A 20,703-nucleotide genomic window follows, 5' to 3' on the forward strand; every position below is an offset into this window, starting at 1 on the left:
TCATAGTTTAGCTTTGAGTGCCTCAGACACAGGAGACACTCAATAAATATTATTGGCAGACTGAAGTTTGCGTAAAGAGAAGTTTCAAAAATATGAAATAGTTGTTTTTTCATGGAAACTATTTGTTTTCCACTTTTCTTTTCACAAAGAAACCCCCATACCAAAACAGCTCATCAGTAAACATGTAGGATGAGCAAGTGAAAATGTTAATTTTGAGAGGATGTCCTAATAAGTACTTTTCTTCAGCGTATTTCTTACTTTATTTGCTTGATTACAGTGGTGATAATGTCTGCAATGTATGGGCTCCCTTTTTAAAAGGCCATGTTTTTCAGACATGTAGAATTTTCTTTTGTTTTTATATACATTTATGAAGCTACTCTACTGTAATTTATGAGGCTGCAATTTAGAAACTTATTGTAATTAATCTCAATATTGACTTGAACTTAACTTTTTTTGTTAACTTCTTTTTATTTATTTATTTATTTTTTATTTTTTTTATTTTTTTAAAAAAATACATCTGGGAGATGTCAAGATTGACATTGACAGCAATACAATCATAGTGGGAGATTTTATTTTTTATTTTATTTTATTTTATTTTTTAAATATATTTTATTGATTTTGTATAGAGAGGAAGGGAGAGAGATAGAGAGTTAGAAACATCGATGAAAGAGAGTCATCGAACAGCTGCCTCTTGCACACCCCCTACTGGGGATATGCCCGCAACCAAGGTACATGCCCTTGACCGGAATCGAACCCGGGACTCTTCAGTCCCCAAGCAGATGCTCTATCCATTGAGCCAAACCGGTCTCGGCATGTTAACTTCTTTTTAAAGAATAACATTTCCCCCCACAAAAAAATTAAATATTCCAGAGAAAAAGAGCTTTTCTTTTAGTATAATCTGTTGGTAGCTAGATTGTCAGAGGTCACTATCAAATAAAACACGAACAAATATCCTTAGTACTCTATCGATTTTTTGTCATCTGGCGTTTATGCACAAAAACAGTGATTTGAGATATTTCTTTGGCTTTAATGAAACAACATTATGAAGTTGAGCATTTGCTGCTACTTTGTAGTTTGTTATTCACAGCCTTTGAATTATAGCTAAAAATAAGCATGCCTTTTTTATGAAAGGAAGAGTAACTGGACTTGTCAAATATGAAATTTTATTTACGTATTTTATTTTTTGATAAGTTGTGGTATGAGCGTGCGCACACACACAAAATGAAATATTATTAGCCATAAAAATAATGAAATCTTGACATTTGTAAGAATGTGGTTGAACTTTGAGGGCATTATGTTAAGTGAAATAAGCTAGGCAAAGAGACAAATACTATGTGGAATTATATATAATTTAATCCATGTAAATTGGATTAAAAAATGTTACAGCACATAAAAAATGGTAATTTGGAGCAAGAATTTTATCTGTCATTTTGCATTTTTATTTCTTGCACTGATCCTATTGAATTTTGCTACTTATGACCCTGTTGAATTTTAGTTGTAAAGCATTAAGTTTCTTTTTTTGTTATTAACATTCTTAGTGTACTGTGAAAAATTTTTGAAGTGATTTTAGAAATCATGTAGAAATGGCATAAAAGGAAACAATGTGAATTTTGAATGATGAACTCCCTGAAGCATATTCTTATACCCAACTTTATAAAAATCAAATCAAATTTTTCAAAAGGCATTTTTAAAAGGGTGCTTGTGCTTACACTAGAAAGCCCTCACAGCCTCAGCTTCTTCCAGAAGGTTGTCTGGATGGTCGTTCTGCTATTCAGTCTAATTAGCATATTAGCTCTTTATTATATAGGATTAGAGGCCTGGTTCATGAAATTTGTGCACGGGTAGGGTCCCTAGGCCTGGTGGCCAATCAGGGCCTACTGGGGCCTTCCTTTCCCCGGCCACCAGCCACGGCCTTCCTCTCCTGGCTGCTGGCTGCTGGCTGCTGGCCTCTGGCTGGGGCCTTCCTTCGTTCTGTGTTGCCCCCTGGTGATCAGTGCATGTCATAGTGAGTGCTTGAACTCCCTGTTGGTTGAACTCCTGAGGGGACAATTTGCATATTAGCCTTTTATTATATAGGATAGATCAACATGTACTGGCAGCTCAAGGGGGTGTAGGCCATTGTACTAGTTACTAAAAGGAGGATTGGGTGTGAGAGGAATACTTGGTAAGGATCAAAGATGTTTCTTAGTGACTAAAATAAGTTAGGATTGGGAGCAAAAATATATAAGTTTAATTCTAAGAATATTGATTGAGAGAGAGATGATAGTATATTTAAGTGGAAATGGCTATGTCATTAGACATACAAGACTTTGCTACAGCAATCAGATAATTTTTCTAAAACTTTCTATTGGTTGTGTTACTTCCATATGCATAAAGTTTTGGGAATTGACATTGCAAAATAAGAAGGTTAGTAAGTAAATAAGTAAGAAAGTAAGTGAATGAATGAATGAATGCATGTGTGAATGTCTAAAATCAGGGACCTAGAAGTCAACCAATAAACGTTTGCTTTAAATGGATTTATTAAGTGAGCGAAACAGGAACACCTGCTTTTTTGAAGTTAGTTAATGCTATGCTCAGAATAAGCAAAATGTTGATACAATCACTTACAGTTGTGAAACCATTTTCTCTAATAAAGTGTACATTTAAAAAGGACAGAAGCCTGGTTTTGTAATTGAGCTGTCAAGTTAAAGTTGCATTTCACTGACCTCAACTTTGACTTTTGGGGCAAAAACACAGTTAACTCTGGGGCATAGTCCTTAGAGAAAAGGCCAAGAAAAAATCTGGTTTCTGTACATTTTCCAAGATTTTGAGCTTAATTTTTGTTTTCTGCCCTGAAATCCTAGTAGTATGGCTCTCTTGCTCCTTGCTGTAGCTGTAAGTCCAACTTGATAAAACCCACAATTTTGCAGGCTGGTACCATTCCAGATTTATGACATACATTTTCTTCTCACCCTTCTTGCCTTTGGTAATTGCTTCCTTTTTCCTGTCCAGTTATCCGTGTCATTTCATATCATTGGGTATTTTCAAACTTATCCAGGTTCATCTTATAATCCCTCATCTCTCCTCCTTTACATGGAAATATAAGGGCAGAGGGCTGGCTTCTCTGGGACTCCTCACCTCGTGTGTACAAACGTGCCTGTGTCCGTGCCCACTGGCCTCTGAGCCTCCTTCCTGCAGTCTCCATGGAGGCCTTTCTCCACTAGCTCCCCACTAATCCCGCCACCTGTGCGCTCCACCGTGTCCTTCCTGCTTCCTCCGAGGCCTAATTCTATCAGTTGTTCCCTTTCCTGTATTTTTTTTATCCCTTTCATCCCTATTGGCTCCTAGAAAATATGCTCAAGTTTCTCCTTTTTATTTATCTGATTTAACAAAAGCCTTCTTCAACTCTTTCTTCTTTTGTTGTCCGGTTTCTTTCCAGAATAGACCGTATTTGCTCTGTCCACTTCACAGATTCATGGAAAGTGCCCATACCCAAGTCACTGATGCAACTTCAGCTATTCTCAAGCGTCCTCTTCCATTTCTCAGCTTCAAGCCCTCCCTCGATCCCCTGGACCACTGCAGGTGGTTCTCAACTCAGCTCCCTTTTCCAGGCTGTTTGTCTCACCGTTGCAGGGTGATCTGTTGACATACAGATGTGATCAGATTACCTCTCTCTCCTTAAAACCCTTCAGAGGCTCAACCTAGCCCATAGAGCACACATTCAAACTCCAGGGAAGGGCATGTGAGGCCACTGATAGCTTGACCTCCAGCTCTTCAGTCTTCCGTGCCACTGGTCTGTTCTTAGTGCCACCTATGGTTCCCAAAGCTGAGTGCTCTTTCACACTCCTGAGTCTTACACTCTGAGGCTCTCCTGGAGTTACTTTTCTTTGTATCCCTAGTAATCCCCTACGTAACCTTCAAAGGCCACGGTCAGGAATCCTCACCAGGCTTTTCTGACTTCTCTTTCTTCCCTCCCAGCATATCACCATTATGCTACTATGGTAGAGTTGACCATTATTGTGTGGGTTTACTAGGTACCAGTAGTTTATGGATACTGCCATTGTTTATTACTAGAGGCCCGGCACACGAAATTCGTGCATGGATATGGTCCCTAGGCCTGGCTTGCTCTCAGGGCCGTCTTTCCCTGCTGCCCACAGCCAGCTCTGCCCTTCACTATCACCCACCCCTAGTTCTCTGTTCGTTATTGGGCGATGGAAGCCTGCCAGCCAGGGAAAGGGACCGAGAGGTGGTCAGTGCTCCTCATAGTGACTGGACCAGCGGTTGTTCTGGTCGTTCCGCCATTAGGATCAATTTGCATATTGCCCTTTTATTATATGGGATAATGTGCATTGCAAATATATATTTTTATGTCTGCCTTCCTTTCTAGACAGGTCTTCTTGAGAGTAAGAAGCCATTTTACTGGTCTGTTACTCACTTGCAATGCCTAGCATGGTGCCTTGCACATAGCAAGGACTCCATAAATATCAATATTTGAAGAATGAGTGAATAAACAGTTGGACTAATTTCAGCAAATATTAAATGGTGGTGCTTCTGTGGGCTCAGTATTATATGTTTAGAGTTAGATAAGTTTTGGATTGTATGTCACTGTACTTAATGCTGGTTGACTGGTGTCAGATAGTTTTAAAGAGATCTAAAGAGCAGGGAGAGGATGTGTCTGTAGCTAGTGACTTAATGTTACAGTCTAGCTGAATATTTTAGGCCTTTCTCATATTGTCATGGTGCATTACATAAGCTCATCCATACATCCCTTCCTAACCAAATTGCACAAAACCAGAGGAAAGATTTCATGAAATGTATGATCACTTCTCCCCCACCCCCTAGGCTTCTTGTCTTCCTGTCCCCCGTCTCCATGGAGCTACCAGACAGCTCCATGTGAGATGCATATCTGATGATTTACCATTCTGTTCATGACCCTCAACTCTTTGTTTCATTTGCTCATATCTCAGTAGTGTTCATGGTCTTTCAGTTTCCCAAGTTTAAGATCTTGGTCTAAACTTTTGAAAGTTTGTTGTCGCCAACAGAACTGGCCTCATCCCTTTTACACCTGTGGCTGATAGCACTCACTAGCTCCACTCCAGGCCTGGGGCTCCAGGGGATAAACACAACAGCACATGGGCGATGCTTATGTCCAACGAGCCCATCTTCTCCAGGCATCTGCCACACAGGCGCAGACACAGACAGGGGCTTCAGCTATTGGCTGCCAGGGGACAGAAGGGTTGCCACAACACCCTGGGCAAACAGCCCCCAAATCCCCCAAGCAGCGTATGCTCACGGGGCTGGAAAAGCAGTTAGCGAAGGGCTGTGCCTTGCTGGTTTTAGACCTTAGCTTTGTCCCCTACTTCCCAGTGTGGAGATTAGACTGCTCTCTGCAGCAGCTGGCCATCTTTACAAGAGTACATCTGAGATTCCCCCTGCTTTGGAAGGAAAGTGCACTTGAGAGCTCTCTGGTCTCTCTGAGGTCGCTTTGTAGTGGAGTTGGATTATGCGCCCCTTGGAAGCTCGCTCTTTGACTGACATTGATCAGGTTGGCTCCAAGGAAACCCAGCATCCTCTTTGCCCTGGCGCCACTGGGCTCGCCACCCTCCTCCCCCACCCCCTCTTCGCCCTCCCCTCCCTTCGCCACCACCTCTCTATCCCTCACTTGAACTGGCTGCCAGAGTTCACAGACAGCTGGGCAGAGTGGCTAAATCTGCCAGCTGCCCGGGAAGCTTGGCGGCCAGGCTGAGGGAAGGAAGCATCGGCTCTCTTTGAAGGGCGGCTGCCAGTGGATCTCAGGCAGCTGGACTTCAAAGGGGGGCACCGCCGGGCTTTCCCTCCTGTCTGGGCAGGTCATTCCATGGCGCTGTGCTTCCGGTGTTGGCGCGGTGGCTCTCAAGTTCCTCTTCAATTGAAGAGCTGAAGTGAGAGCCGCACTTGTGTTCCCATGTGTGCGTCTTATGTGGCAGAGACAGGCTCAGATCCTAAGCCCTGTTCCCCCCGACTTCAGAGGAAAGATGGGAGGAAAACGGTGCCCCGGAGCAAAGCAGCCAAGGAGAGCCACACCATTGTGGGATTTCTCCGTTGCCAGGTGTAGCGTGTGTTGTTTACCAAGCTTTAAGTTAATTCAGGGGCTCTTGGTGATTGTGGTGCAGGCTCATCAACCTGTGCTTGTGGACCGGATAGCTAGCGGCCTGGAATCGGGTTGAGTCAAGGACGATGGTTTTATCTGTTGCCAGGGCTCACCCACTGTCCCACATGTCACCCTTGCCGCACTCCTTCACCTTTCATCTCCAGACTCCATGGTGGGTGGGGACAGGGCAAGCCTAGGCAGGAAAGAGAAGGCGGCCTCCTTATTCAGGCCCAGCTTAGGTGCAAATGGGAATCAGAGAGAGGGGCCTGGAGTCAGAAGAGCTGTGAGTAGGTAAGAGTGCGGCCCTGTGCCTGGGTGCAAATCCTGGCTCTGCCACTCACTGGCCACATAATCTAGGGCCGTGGTCAGCAAACTGCGGCTCTTTGGCCCCTTGAGTGTGGCTCTTCCACAAAATACCACGACCTGGGTGACTCTATTTTGAAGAAGTGGCATTAGAAGAAGTTTAAGTTAAAAAAATTTGACTCTCCAAAGAAATGTCAATCGTTGTGCTGTTGATATTTGGCTCTGTTGACTAATGAGTTTGCCGACCACTGATCCAGGGCAGTCAATCTTACCCTTCTGCACCCTGATGCCCTCCCTGGAAAGCGAGGACAATAATAATTCTTACCTCATAAGGCCATTGGAAGATTCAAGGGGTTAACACATACCTTGCACGTAGGACAGTATCTAGTCCATAGTATACGCTCAGTAAATGTTAGCTGTTATCATGTACCAGATTCCATTGATTAGATACCATGGGTCTAGAGGAGGGTGAAAAATGACTGGTTTGTGAAATTTTCTGCCCATGTATGGATAAAATACTGCAAGCTTCTGCTTTTGGTGGAATTTGTAATAGAACTTCCTCCCCAGCTCCAACCTCCCCCCTGAAATCTTTAATATTGTAAAAAACTATGTTAGGTAGTTTGAAGGAGAAGTCATTATTATCATCCATCTCTCTCCTTGCACTTAAAATTTATTGAGGGCCATTATGATGATAATCTATATAAATCCAAAATAAGCCTGTGAAACATGGCAGTGTGTGTGTGTGTGTGTGTGTGTATGCACATGTGCACATTAAACACATGTAGAAATACAGACAAATATGCATATAATACACACATATAAAATACATATAAATAAATAAGTGTTTTAGTGAAAAGTAGTTTCTGAAGTTGGAATCAGGGTTTGAATTTTTGCTCTGATGGTTTACTAGTCATATGTCTTTAGGTAAATTACCTTGCTAAACCTCAGTTTTGTTTTGTTTTAAAACTAGAGGCTCTATGCATGAAGTTTGTGCAAGAATAGGCCTTCCTTGCCCCAGCTGCCTGCACTGGCTTCCCTCTGGCACCCAGGACCTGAGGGAAGCCCCGCCCACCCACTGTAGCCTGCCAGTTAGTGGCCTGACCTTTCCTCTACGGGGTAATCATGGGGCAATGGCCAGGCCCCGACCAATTACATTGCACCCGCCTTGGCTGGCCTGGCACCAGTGGAGGATCCTCTGGATGGTTGTTACGCTGTTCTGCTGTTCGGTTGATTTGCATATTATGCTTTTATTATATAGGTTGACATAATAATTACATACCTCCAGAGGCTTATTTGGAGAATGAGATTAGAAGACATACATTTCATTGCTCTAAGGAGCAACATGTTCAATAAATGTATCTGTTGTCATTGTCAGTATTATTGCCACCACTACTAGCGACACAAGTTAGAATTATTATAGTTTATGTAACATGGTTTTACAGATAGAGTGTTTCTTCCTCAGATTTTTGTTCTCTCTAGATCAGAGGTTAGCAAACTGTGGACCAAATTCAGCCTGCTACGTCTTTTTGTGATTAAAGTTTTATTGGAATACACCCTCATCTGTTGCTTTATATATCGCCTGTGGCTGCTGTCATGCCACAAAGGCAGAAGTAAGTTGCCTAAAATATTTACTGTCTGGCCTTTTCCAGAGAAAGTTTACTGACCCTTGTTCTAAGTATGCGTTTCCCCAATTAAGGTCCAGAACATGTTAGTTCTATCTGTGTTAGTAAGTACTATCTGGGGTGGGGTGGGGGTGGGGGCGAAGAATGTTCCAGAGTCAAATAAGCTTTGGACATGTTGAAGAAGTTGATTTATTCTGAGACTACCAGTTAAAAGACTGCTTTTAATACACTAATGTGCATTGTGAGTCTCGAGACAAGGCCATGGTGTGCAGATAAACTCTGGTTTCCCAGACTTCCTTGGCTGCAGAACTACCCCCACCCGCCACCTACTCCTGCATGCGATGATGTTACACAAAACACCCTCTGGGAAGCCTGCTTGGGGCTGTCTCCTAAGTCATTCCTCTCGGTGATTTAGGTGTTGTCCTCATTTGGAAACCTACAGAAGAGCAGATGAGATTCTGTATAACCTCATCTTCTCCCTAGTAAAAACAAACAAACAGACTCTTTAAAATCAGAACGTTAAACACCAGGTATTACTCGGTCGAAGCAGGTAATATCCCTGTCTTTAAATGTTTCCATATGACCTCGGACATTAGAAAGGAGTATCAGAGCCCAAAGTTTTATTTCCCGCCTTCTTGAAATTCCAGAGGCATGGTCTTCTGTAGGGCTTTGACACTTCTTACATCTAAACTTCTGAAGCCTAACTGATACGTCCACTGCGCTCAGCCAGGGTTTTTAAGAAGAGAGATTAATGTGAAGGTACCGTGTGCCTTCACCGTAAGGGGCTTGTTTTATAGACTAAAGTAAACACCTTGAATTCCAAGTGGCAAGCACACGCGGAGCCAGGGATTCCAGAGCGGTGGCGTCATGTTCTGCCTGTGGCTCACACGCCCAGGGCTGAGCTGTCTCCTGCTGCGCCGTCCAGCCGTCATCGGACAGAGCCAAGGTAGTCACACACTGCGGTCACCTGGTCCGAGATGACCAAACAGGCATGTGGTTGCAACACTGTCTCGTTATGAATGAAGGCTGGCCTATCTCTTTGCCAAACACAGTTGAAAAAGAAATGCTAAGTCATAGCTGTTTTCTGAAACCACAGTCATTACAGCATGAGCCTGAGCTAACAAAGGAGAACCCTGCTGGTGAGTTCAGCCTCATCATAAATAATAAATAAATGCTCACTCTTCCTAGTTCTCTCTGTCTCTGTCTTTGTCTCTGTGAGCTTCCCATTACGGCAGAAGCCATTTTTTTTGGCCATTTTGATGCCCTCTAAACCCAGCTCAAAGTTGATGCAGTAAGTGCTTTATGAAAGAATGAAGGTTTTTAATGTGTTTCTCCCCTTTTCCCAACTTGTACATCATTTGAAGAAAATTCCACGTTGCCTCTCTGTTTATATATCTCAGAGTTGTATGTATAATGGACCTTCAATGAATGTGGTTGACACTGTAGATGTGAATTCCAAAATGGCAAGCGCATCTCTCATTCCCACAGGTTTATGGGGGATGATGAATGGAATTTTCAGAAACATTTGTCAGGTGCCGTTTCTTTTGTCTTTAAATTATTTCTTTAAAAAAAGAGAGAGAGAAGGAGGGAGGTGAAAGAAGGAGAAAAGAGGAAAGGGAAAAACATCTTGGCTGGAACAAGAATTATCTTTTTTTAAAAAGTTGGAAAGTTGGAAAACTGTCAAGTTACTCTGAAATATATTGTTTCCTTGAAACATGCTCAGAAGTTCAGAGTTTCATTTGCTATATTTATTAAGTATGTTCCTCTTGAAAGCACCATGGTATGTGATGCATAGCATATTACACTGTACTCAAGACTCAGATGACGTGCCTGGGAAAGAGAATCTGAGGCTGACCTACTTGAAAGGAAGGATCAGAAATGTGGGGAAATGAGATGAAAGAGCTTTCATCTTCCTACATTAAGAAAATCAACAGAAACGCAATTCTCCCTTCCATGTTTCCAAGCATGTTCTTCTCTCACTTCATTATTGTCTGCTAGAATCATTCTTATTCGGTGTCAAAGGATGTGTAGAAGAAATGGCTGCAATTGGTTGGAAACAGACTACAGTTACCTGGAGACGCTGTGTGTGCTGAGGGAAGGAATGCTGCTAGAGAGAAGCTGTGCTCTCACAGGCAGATACAAAATGGTAGGAGAAGAGTGTAGTAATTATATGAAGAGCAAGCCATGATAAAGTTGAATACACTTGGATTATAGGGTGGCAGGGCTAATTTGTGTTAGTTATTATTTAGTAGAATGCCAAGTTGGGGGAGAGAGATGGAAACATCAAGGGTGAGAGAGAATCATTGATCGGCTGCCTCCTGCACGATTAGGAATCAAACCTATAACTTAGGCATGTGCTCTGACTGGGAATTGAACTATGACCTCCTGGTTCATAAGTCCATGCTCAACCATTGAGCCACCCACATTCTTTTATTTTTTTAAATTTTTTTTATTGTTTAAGGTATTACATATAGTAGTACATGTATCTCCCTTTTTCCCTCCATTGACCTTCCCCTAGCCTCCCCTTCCTCCTGTCGCATGTCCTCATCCCACCCTGCCAGTGTCTTGTGTCCATTGGTTGTGCTTATATACATGCATACAGTCTCTTTCCCCCCTCCCCAACACTCCCCAGCCTTCCCGCTGTAATTTGACAGTCTGTTCGGTGCTTTACTGTCTCTGTATCTATCTTTTTGTTCATCAGGTTATAATGTTCTTTATTTTCCATAAATGAGTGAGATCATGTGATATTTATCTTTCTCTGACTGGCTTATTTTATTTAGCATAATGCTCTTCAGGTCCATCCATGCTGCTGCAAATGGTAAAAATTCCTTCTTTTTTATAGCAGTGTAGTATTTCATTGAGTAGCTGTACACAGTTCTCTAATCCACTCATCTGCTGTGGGCATTTAGGCTGTTTCCAAATTTTAGCTATGGTGACTTGTGCTGCTATGAACATAGGGGTGCATATATACTTTCTGGTCAGTGTTTCTAGTTTCTTGGGATATATTCCTAGAACTGTAAGGCCCACATTCTTTATATATATTGCATTAGTTAACTTTTGCTGCATAAGATATTACCCTAAAACTTAGTAGCTTAAAATACCAAACGTTTATTATTTTTTATGATTCTGTGATCAGAGGGCAATACTTCTGGTCTGAACTGGCTTGGCTGATTTCTCCTGAGGTCTCTATTGCATCTGCAGTTAACTAACAGCTCAGTCGGGGCTGGATGGTCTAGGGTGGCCTCCCCCAATGTCTGGCTGTTGGCTGGGTGTCAGCTGGTGCTACAGGGCTGACTGGGCACACGACTAGTTACCTGGGAAGCTAGCTCGTGCGTTTCACAAGGTGCCTGGTTTCCTAAGGCAGCAAGAGGAGGGCAAGTCCCAATGTATACGCCTTTATAGTTCTCTGCTGTGTCTTGTTTGATGAAGTTGGATGCTGGGAAGCAGAAGCTAAGGCAGCATTAGGTATGTAACTCTTGTCAGAGCTAAGTGGGTAGGGAACCACGGGAGGCTGGGAGTGTCAGATGGTGATGCCGGGCTGATCCCTCTGAAGGAAAGAGGGAAGGAAGGAAGGAGGATTGGCCAGGAAGATGCTCAGGCTGCCACCCAGTTCTCAGAAAGCTTTGGCCAGGCCAATGGGAAGACCTTGGTCAAAGTCACCGCTAGGCTTTGTTAATCGGCTCTGCCTGTGCTACCCCATTCAGCACAGCCACAACTGGGACCACTTCTTAGTCTGTGGAACTAGCAGGACTAGATCATTGCCCCACTGAGTAGCTCAGTGTTTTCTCTTACGAATATGGCTACCTCTGTAGCCAGGAAGCTCCTGATCTGAAAATAGGCTCAGATAGGGAGACAGAGCTAAGGATCATGACTTTTATTGGTGTGATCACCCTTAGCCTCCTGCTCCGCCATTTGGTTCTCTTTTGATTGTAGATATTAAGCAATAATTTTGTCATCTGCCCATCTCTCCTCCCATAGGAATGCAGTGGTTGATAAAATACTGCATTCCTATGGGAGGAGAGATGGGCAGATGACAAAATTTCCTGCACACCAAGCCCCCGTGGTTGTCTCTCTGACTAGGTCAGTCATTATTCATTGTAGCTTTTTGATTTCTAGCAACTAAACACTGCAGCCTGGGTTTGGGCCTCATCTTCCCCATGGATCTGAACGGCCAAACTCTGTGACATTAGCCCTGGGCTGCGGCGGGGAGCTACCACGGAAGTGCTTGGCGCCGCTCTTTCCCTCTCACCTGTGCGTTCCTGATGATGGCCTTGGTGAATGCATTTTCTCTGGGCCCTCCCCTGAAAAATACTATTCTGTTTTCTGGATTGACAATATATTCATTCCAGCATGCTCACTTCTCCCAGTCTTCTTATTCCCCTTGTCATCTGCCAGGGCAGCTGGGTGTCACTTTTTCAGGCCTTCAATAGCATCCTAGCAGCAAGTTTGTCCTTGTCTAAAAATGTGTCCCTAAATCAGTAAGTCTTGCTTATCTAGTCTTACATTGAAGCCTTGAGTTAGCATCTTCAAAATCGAAATCTTAAGGTTAGCAGATGGCTCCTGCCAGTAGCTGCTAGCTAATTCTTGCATTTCTTTTGGTATGTAATCTCCTCCTCCCTTTTCAGCCTCAGCCACTTCCCCAACTGCAGGTAGCTGGGTTTCAAGCCTAGTTATTGGCCTAGCAGCCAGGAGAAGAGGTGGCACAGGTCCACAGAGAAGGTGCTTGCTGCCTTGTGGAGGTGGGACAGTTGTAGCATCTTCTAGCACAAAGGAAGTTCTAGCTCTTAGGAGGCAAGAGCGGGCCACCTCTGGAAGCCCTGAGTGTTGCAGGGGGTCTGCAGACCAGCATGTTATGGGCGTCTGTTCAAGTATCTTCTCCTCATGTCCCAGGTCTCCGGTTTTCCCAGAGAGAGCTCTGACCTCAGAATACCAGACCTGCCTTGGCTGAGCGTGTACATGTCCCCGGAGCTCTATAAATCCACTACCAGAGCTCGTGCTTGTTGCTCAGCTGCGCCTGCTCTCCCACTGCAGGTCTTTGGAAGCAACTGAAGTGGCCCTCGGCTTCTCCCACTTTGCCTTTTACTGTTACTGACCCTCGTTTCTCATTATCCCTCTGCAGGGCATTCATGTGACTTAGCAGTAACAGCCAACACTATTGTCTCTGTCATTTTCCCTCCCACATCTTTTAAATGCCTACAAATCCTGTCCTGGTTACTGAATGATAACTGAGTGGCAAGATTAAGTGTAGTAGAGTTACTTTTATAAGTCTGTGTAGAAGTGACATTGGAGTTAAAAAGACTATTAACATACATTAGTAGAGGCGCATAATGTAGTGCCACTCACCAGATGTGGTACCTTTGGACAAGGTACTCAAGTCTTTGTGCTTTAGTAAAATGGAAATGATAATGGTAGACCCTGCTGTGTAGAGTGGTTGTGAGAATTAAGTAGCAAGATAGAAAAGGATAGAGTGGCTGCGCTATAATAAGCATTGTGAGAGAGTTAGTTTAGCTGTCATCATTGTTATCATCATCACCGTCAACAGCATCATCCTGCAGGCACATTAAAGAGGGTTCAAGCCCTTCAGCTCTGTGCAGTGTCTGTCTGCTAGGCATACAGTGATATTTGGGTTAGGAAATAGTATGTTCAGCTGTGATTTTTATTTACATTTACTTTCAGATAACTATAAGAAACGGTCCCAATAACTCTGTAATAAACTTTGTAAGTATAAAACGAAAAGCCAGGGGCTGTGGTTATCTTTAGTTGCTCTGAGCTTACTAAGGCAGTCTGGAAAATATCTTCTACTGATATTTTATTTCTCTCTCTCTCTCTTTTTTTAATCTTTTCTCTTTTCAAAAAATATATTGTCATTTATTTCAGAGAGGAAGGGAAAGGGAGAGAGAGAATCATTGATTGGTTGCCCCGAGATTAAGCCCACAACCCAGGTATGTGCCTTGACCCAGGAATCAAACCGTGACCTCCTGATTCGTGTGTTGATACTCAGCCACTGACCCACACTACGTGGGTACCTTATCTCTTTTTCTTGTCTGTTATTAAAGCAATTGGATGTTATTAAAAGCTTTTTGAAACATTTTTTTCCCCCAGAGTAAAGAAAACCATAATCAGGTGACATTAATATTTTACATGCAGATGGATATATATCATTTTCTGGATGATAAAGTGAAATATATGTATTTTTAATCCTCACCCGAGGATATTTTTTCCATTGATGTTTTTAAGGAGAGCAGAGGGGAGTGGGGGGAGAGAAACATTGATGTGAGAGAGACTGGTTGCCTCCTGTTTGCATCCCTACCAGGGCAAGAGATCAAACCTGCAACCAAGGTACGTGCACTTGAACAGGAATTAAACCTGAGATCCTTCAGCCCCTGGGCCAGCACTAACCACTGAGCAAACCTGTCAGGGCTAAAGTGAAATATTCTTGTCACAAAAATGTTCTCATCTAAATTCAGACGAGATGTTAACACTTGGCTTTTTTCTCAAACAGGTTCACCCTAAATTCCACTACAAACAGGCTCATGGCCCGGGTACAGACACTTCTTGCGTGGCTTTTTCCTATGACGGTAATGTCCTTGCCTCTCGTGGAGGTAGGTTAAAAACTTCCTTTTTGATGTGTTTCTATATATAAAACGATCATATTTAACTCCAACAAATGTTGCACTAATATTGTGGCACTTAGTAAAGCTAGTTTTGGCTAATGCACCTTTGCCAGATTGATTGTTTTCATTAAAATGCATGCCCATCCTGGCAATATTATTTTATTTAAAGGTATCAAGTAACATTTAGAAAATATGTACTTTTGTGCTAAGTTTTTATTTTAGCTTCAAATTCCATATGAGCTTGGAGCCTCCAAGAATGACTCTGCCTCTGCCTTATGGAATTTGGTAGATGGTGTTCTACATTTTTATATCATTTTATAATTCTGGGTCTGGTATTTCAATATCTTTATTTGCTGACCATTAATCCCCCGTTGAACCAGCACAGGTCCTTTTACCTTTAGGAATTCCATTTAGATTCCCTTTTCTTCAAAGAAGCCCACTCAATTCAGTTAAAAAAGAAAGGTTGGATACCTGCATATTATTTTTTAATAGTTACACAATTCTTCATGGTCAGATTATATTCAACTACACTCATGTGGTTGAATAGAGGTTGTTTCTAATGTTTTTGCTAAATCTTTCTCACAAGGATAAGCTGTGTGTTGACAGACAGAAATAAGAGAATAGTGAGGGCAGCTTATCAGCAAAGCATTGTGGGGAAGTATAGGACACAACCTAGGCCCATTTGTGGGAGAGAAAAGAAACAGCAGGGGAAGTAGGCTGGAGCCATGCTACAGATGCCCTAACATGTGACGCCGAGGAGTTAGTCTTTATTCTGTGGGCCAGATGAATCTAGCAGCACTACATGCAGTCATTCACTTACTCACTCAGCTACTATATATTGAACGACTGCTCTGAGCTAGCATTATGCTGGGCGATGGGTATAAACTGTGACCATCATGCACAGGGCTCCTTCCCTGAGAGAGCTTACCGCCTGGTGTGGGGGCGGGGGAAGTGAGGAGGCGATGAGACTTGCCCAGCTCTCCCCCAGTTTAACCAGGCCAGGTCCTTTCACCCCCAGGAATTCCATTCAGAGTCCCTTTCCTTCAAAGAAGCTTTATCCATTACATCGCTCACATAACTAAACCAAATAAAAAAAACACATGTGCCTGTGTTTTCTATTTATGGTACACATGGCGAAGGTGGATATGTGCTAGTATAAAATATGTATTTTGGTCCATCTATTCTAAACTGCCACTTGAGTCCTAAGATAACTCTTAAGACTGTATATACTCTTTACTTATAAACAGTGGTCCTTCCCCATGAGGGTTTCTGAAGAGTTTTTAAATGAAATCCTCACACTCACTCTTGCCTCTTTAGAGTGCTATACCCAGATCTCCAAGGCAGAGTGGGGAGGAAAGAGGGAATGAATGAGAAGGGAGCATAGTGTGAAAATTCTTTTTTGCACAATTCACTTTCTCGTCAGACAGGCCAGCCTCCAGCTAGTTGATAATCACTCCCTTAGAAGCGTAGGACGGATTCCATTTCAGTCAGTCCTTTTGCTGATCATTCTTACCACCCCCTTCCATCCTGTAGTAGCTATTGGGTAACGAGCAGTTGTCGACACAGCATGTATGCTGTATTCCATCATTTCCCTTCCTGGGCGTCCAGAAAATGGCAAATGGAAGTCTATTCAGCGTAGTCCCCCGGGTGTTGTAAGGTGCTCCTACTAGCTCCAGAACCTGCCAGGTTAGCTCAGCTGTTTAATGGAGGTTGATGTGTTCTTACTGATTGAAAATCATGAGGAAGAATGTGTAACCTTTTTTAAAGACTGAAGCAAGAAGGTGAGTCTTGCAAAGTTCCTCCAATGCAAGCGGGTCCCAGGCCAGCCTGCTGAGGATTAGCACACCTGCCTAAGTTGGGTCTCAGAGGAAGGGTCGCTGGGGAGAGTGGGGATTTTTATTGAACTCTCCACTCACCTCGCTTGCACCTGATCCTGATTCCGTATTGGACCCGAGGGGTGGAGGCAGGTCTCAGCTGTGGACACTGGGGAGAAAGAACAGCAGAGACGTTACTTATACGGGTCTTGGCTTTCGTTATGGTGGGGAATTAGTTAGTAGCCCTATAGAAACATAAAGAAGTGGTTCTTAAAAGAATGTTCATGATGCTTTAAATAGCTTGGAGCAGTCGTACTCCCCAGCACAGCGAAGAATGATAGCCTCAGGTCCATTTGGGCTGGAGGGCAGGGGGTCCCTTGGCTCGCCCTCATTAATGTTAATGGATAGCTTCACACACACACTCTAGGGAGAAAGAATCTGATGTGAGTTGAGTTATTTTCAGACCTGATGGTTGTTAAACTGATATCCTCCAAAGAAGTCAGGTTATGCTCAAGTCTATCACAGGGAACTACCATCTGCTCTAAAATCACTCCTTAGAGTGGATTCTCCAGGGCTCCTTCTTCTACAGATGCTGCAGCCATCTGGAAAGGAATTTGTGACGGCCAGTGCATTATCATATATCTTCTACCGTTCTCGCAACTACCACTTTCCGCTCCCCGAACAGTGAGGAAAGGAAAACATGCCTATGGCCTCTCCTCCTCCCTTTCCCCGCTTCTCCCTCTGATGGCTGTGCACTAAGTGTAGCACGTTCTACGCTGGGAACTAGTTCTTTTTTGTACAATTCACTCTGTCCCTTTCTCCCTTCTTATTCGTCTACCAGGTGATGATACATTAAAATTATGGGACATCCGACAGTTTAATAAGCCACTTTTTTCAGCCTCGGGTCTTCCCACCATGTTTCCAATGTAAGTAGCATATTCTTAATATTTGATAAGCATAAGAGAATAGAAAAGAAATTATTCACCGCTGTATTAATTTATATCATATGTCTTTTAGATCTTCTAGAAAAGAGATTTGGAGAGTGATTGAGATAGATGTTTTGAAAAATGCATTTTATTTTTCCTTTTCATTTTGCACATTCTTCAGACTGTAAAACCTTGTTTGAGATTGCAATGATGTTTGTTCAACTGTTTGTGTGTGTATACACACACACACACACACACACACACATATATATATATATATATATATATATATATATATGATGCATGCATAGGTCTTGGGGTAGCAAAAATATTTTAAGGGATTGAATTGTTCTCTTAATATTGTATAAATGACAGGGTAGGCCTACATTTTTGTTGTCTTTTAACAATTTGAATGCTTTTTTATCAAAGCAAATTTTTATAGTTAGTAAGCATTATTAGATACCATTTTCTTTTTTTTACATATATTTTTATTGGTTTCAAAGAGGAAGGGAGAGGGAGAGAGAGATAGAAACATCAATGATGAGAGAGAATCATTGATTGGTTGCCTCTTGCATGCCCTCAATTGGGGATCGGAGCCTGCAACCCAAGCATGTGTCCTGGCCAGGAATCCAACCGTGATTTCCTGGATCATAGGTTGATGCTCAACCACTGAGCCACACCGGTCAGGCCCAGTTTCTTATCAATAAGGTGGATTTGTTCAGACCATCTTGCTGTGGGTAGCTGAACACTGTTATCTCTATCTTACTAAGTTGACAAGTGAGGCGTTTAAAGATTTTTTTCTCAGACAACTGAGACCCCCATGCCCTATAGTTGGTGCCTAAACAAAATTTCCAATTTTGGTAGAAATAAAATTTCATGTTTATATTAAATAATGATCAGCATGGAGACACGGAGGTAAGGGGAGCATCAGGTGCAGGATGCTGTGTGACAACTAACTCTAACATGGTCTGTTTCCCACGGCATTTACCTGTTAAGACAAACAGATGGACAAACGTGGATTTATAGCTAATGAGGTTTTTTGGAGCTATTATGCCTGCTACAAGTAACGCTAACTACATAACTTGTTTGGATCATGACTTAGACTATTCCCAATCATTGGGCAGACCTCTAATAATAAGAGCTATCCTATATAATAAAAGGGTAATATGCAAATCGACTAAATGGTGGAATGACTGGCTATTATGACTCGCACTGACCACCAGGGGGCAGGTACTCAACGCAGGAGCTGCCTACTGGTGGTCAGTGTGCTCACACAGGGGATGTGCTGCTTAGCCACAGCTGGGCTGATGGCTGGCGAGTGCAGTGGTGGTGGCGGGAGCCTCTTCCATCTCCACAGCAGCGCTAAGGATATCCTACTGATGGGCCTAAGCCATCAGTTGGACATCCCCCAATGGCTCCCAATGCTGCTAAAGGGCGCAGGCCGGGCCGAGGGGGGATTCCCTCTCCATCCAGCGCACGAATGCTATGCACTAGGCCTCTCGTTGAATCATATCACTAATTAGGTTCCAATTGTGCAGCCTGCTCCTCATTTCATGGGACTTGACTCCACAAATTCAAAGTGTTGGTATGGTGGTGGTGGTGAAAAATACTCCAAAACTGGCCAAAGTACTCACTGCTTAGACATTAGTCATACCATGTCTGTTTGCGTACAGATACTGTCGATGTCTACATGGAGTTTTTCTTAGACTCTTTACATTAAAAATATTCTGATGTGTCAAAGTTCAAAGCACAGATTCTGGAATCTGACAGCCTAAGTTTGAATCCCACCTGCACCACTTACTTTTGTATTCTTGGACAAGGTTTATTTAATCTCCTCCTGCCTCAGTTTCCTTATCAGTAAAACGGGGATAATAATAGCTACCTCATAGGATTCTTGTGATGATTAAGTGAATTAAGTGCTTGACTTGTTGTAAGTCCTATTTAAGAGTCACTCTTATTACCGTGATCTTGCTTATATTTTATTTAATTCACACATTATTACTGCACTATTGTGAAGTCATAAGCTTATATTGTACTTACACACTCTTTTTGTCTGTAGGACTGACTGCTGTTTCAGTCCAGATGATAAACTCATAGTAACCGGCACATCTGTTCAAAGGGGATGTGGCAGCGGCAAACTCGTTTTCTTTGAGCGCAGGACTTTTCAGAGGGTGTATGAAATAGACATCACGGATGCGGTATGTAGATTCTCTCTTCCCCAGCCTTGATGAAGTGAAATTTTCTGTGAGCTGTCTTTTGTTTTGTTTTCTTACAGTGCAATGGTAGCTACTTTTTTTTTTTTTTTTTCATCGCAATGAATTTAATTTCTGTTTAGTTATTTGGAAGTTTAAGACATTGCAGATTTAACTTATACATCTCACAAAACCCCTTTAGTTTTCTTTACAGATTAATATGAGCACCACAATATCAGCATTCATTCATTCATGTCCTGAGAATGAGCATGATATAATCTATAATAATTAAAGCATAATATGCTAATTAGACTAGAGGTCCTTCTGAACGACCTTCCAGACGACTTTTTGGATGAAACGGGGGCTGCGAGGGAAGCTTGGGTCCTGGGTGCCAGAGGGAAGCCGGTGTCGGCAGAGAAGGAAGGGTTACTCTTGCATGAATTTCATGCATTGGGCCTCTAGTAATATAATAATAGTGAAGATTCTCAGGTTCTTCAGTAAAATCCTATATCTTCAACAGTGCTCTGATGTAGGTTTCTCCAGTTGTTTTAGCTCTTTATAAACATTTGAGACATATTAAGCACTTAAGTGATTCAGACAATTGAACAACTGTTTTTAAATCACCAGAAAAGAGCTTCTGTCTCTAATATTCTAGCATTATTTTAGAGTCTTAATTGTAGGCCTGCATTTGAAACCATGGTACAGTTAGACAATATAGAAATAACAATGAGACCGATTCTAGATGAGTACTTAAGTTTTATAGATCTAATCTCATGACATCATTTGAAGTGTGCCAGCACTAATAATACTTTTTTTTGGATGCATCCAAGAGCCAACTAAAACAGTAGAATCAAAGAAAAACACTCTTGATTCCATCAACTTTAATCTCAAGAAATAAAATTATTATAATTGAGTTGTTCTGTTATGCCTCTCAGTGACTGCGCATTTCAGTCTTATTCATGGTGGTGTGTGTTTAAATTGTAAGTTAAGTGGAAATGTAATAAATCGAGGGGTGCAGGAGTATGATCACATCCTTAAAGGCATGCTGGGTTTCCTTAGTGCACAGAACATGCTGTATGCTGTGTATTCCAGTCGCTTTTCTGGATAGACCTTTCTCTCCACA

General features: G+C 42.5%; 1 protein-coding gene across 1 annotated transcript in view; it reads left to right on the top strand.

Moving 5' to 3' along the window:
- Positions 1-20,703, top strand: part of WDR70 (WD repeat domain 70) — a 157,977-nt gene that overhangs the window by 106,941 nt on the left and 30,333 nt on the right. Inside the window, exons 11-13 of the mRNA XM_084880581.1 lie at positions 14,537-14,636; positions 17,304-17,388; positions 19,448-19,586. Coding sequence (XP_084736707.1) covers positions 14,537-14,636; positions 17,304-17,388; positions 19,448-19,586 — 324 coding nt within the window. The remainder of the gene's footprint in view (positions 1-14,536; positions 14,637-17,303; positions 17,389-19,447; positions 19,587-20,703) is intronic.

The sequence above is a fragment of the Pipistrellus hanaki genome, assembly GCF_964339955.1.
Source record: "Pipistrellus hanaki genome assembly, chromosome: 4".
NCBI lineage: Eukaryota > Metazoa > Chordata > Mammalia > Chiroptera > Vespertilionidae > Pipistrellus > Pipistrellus hanaki.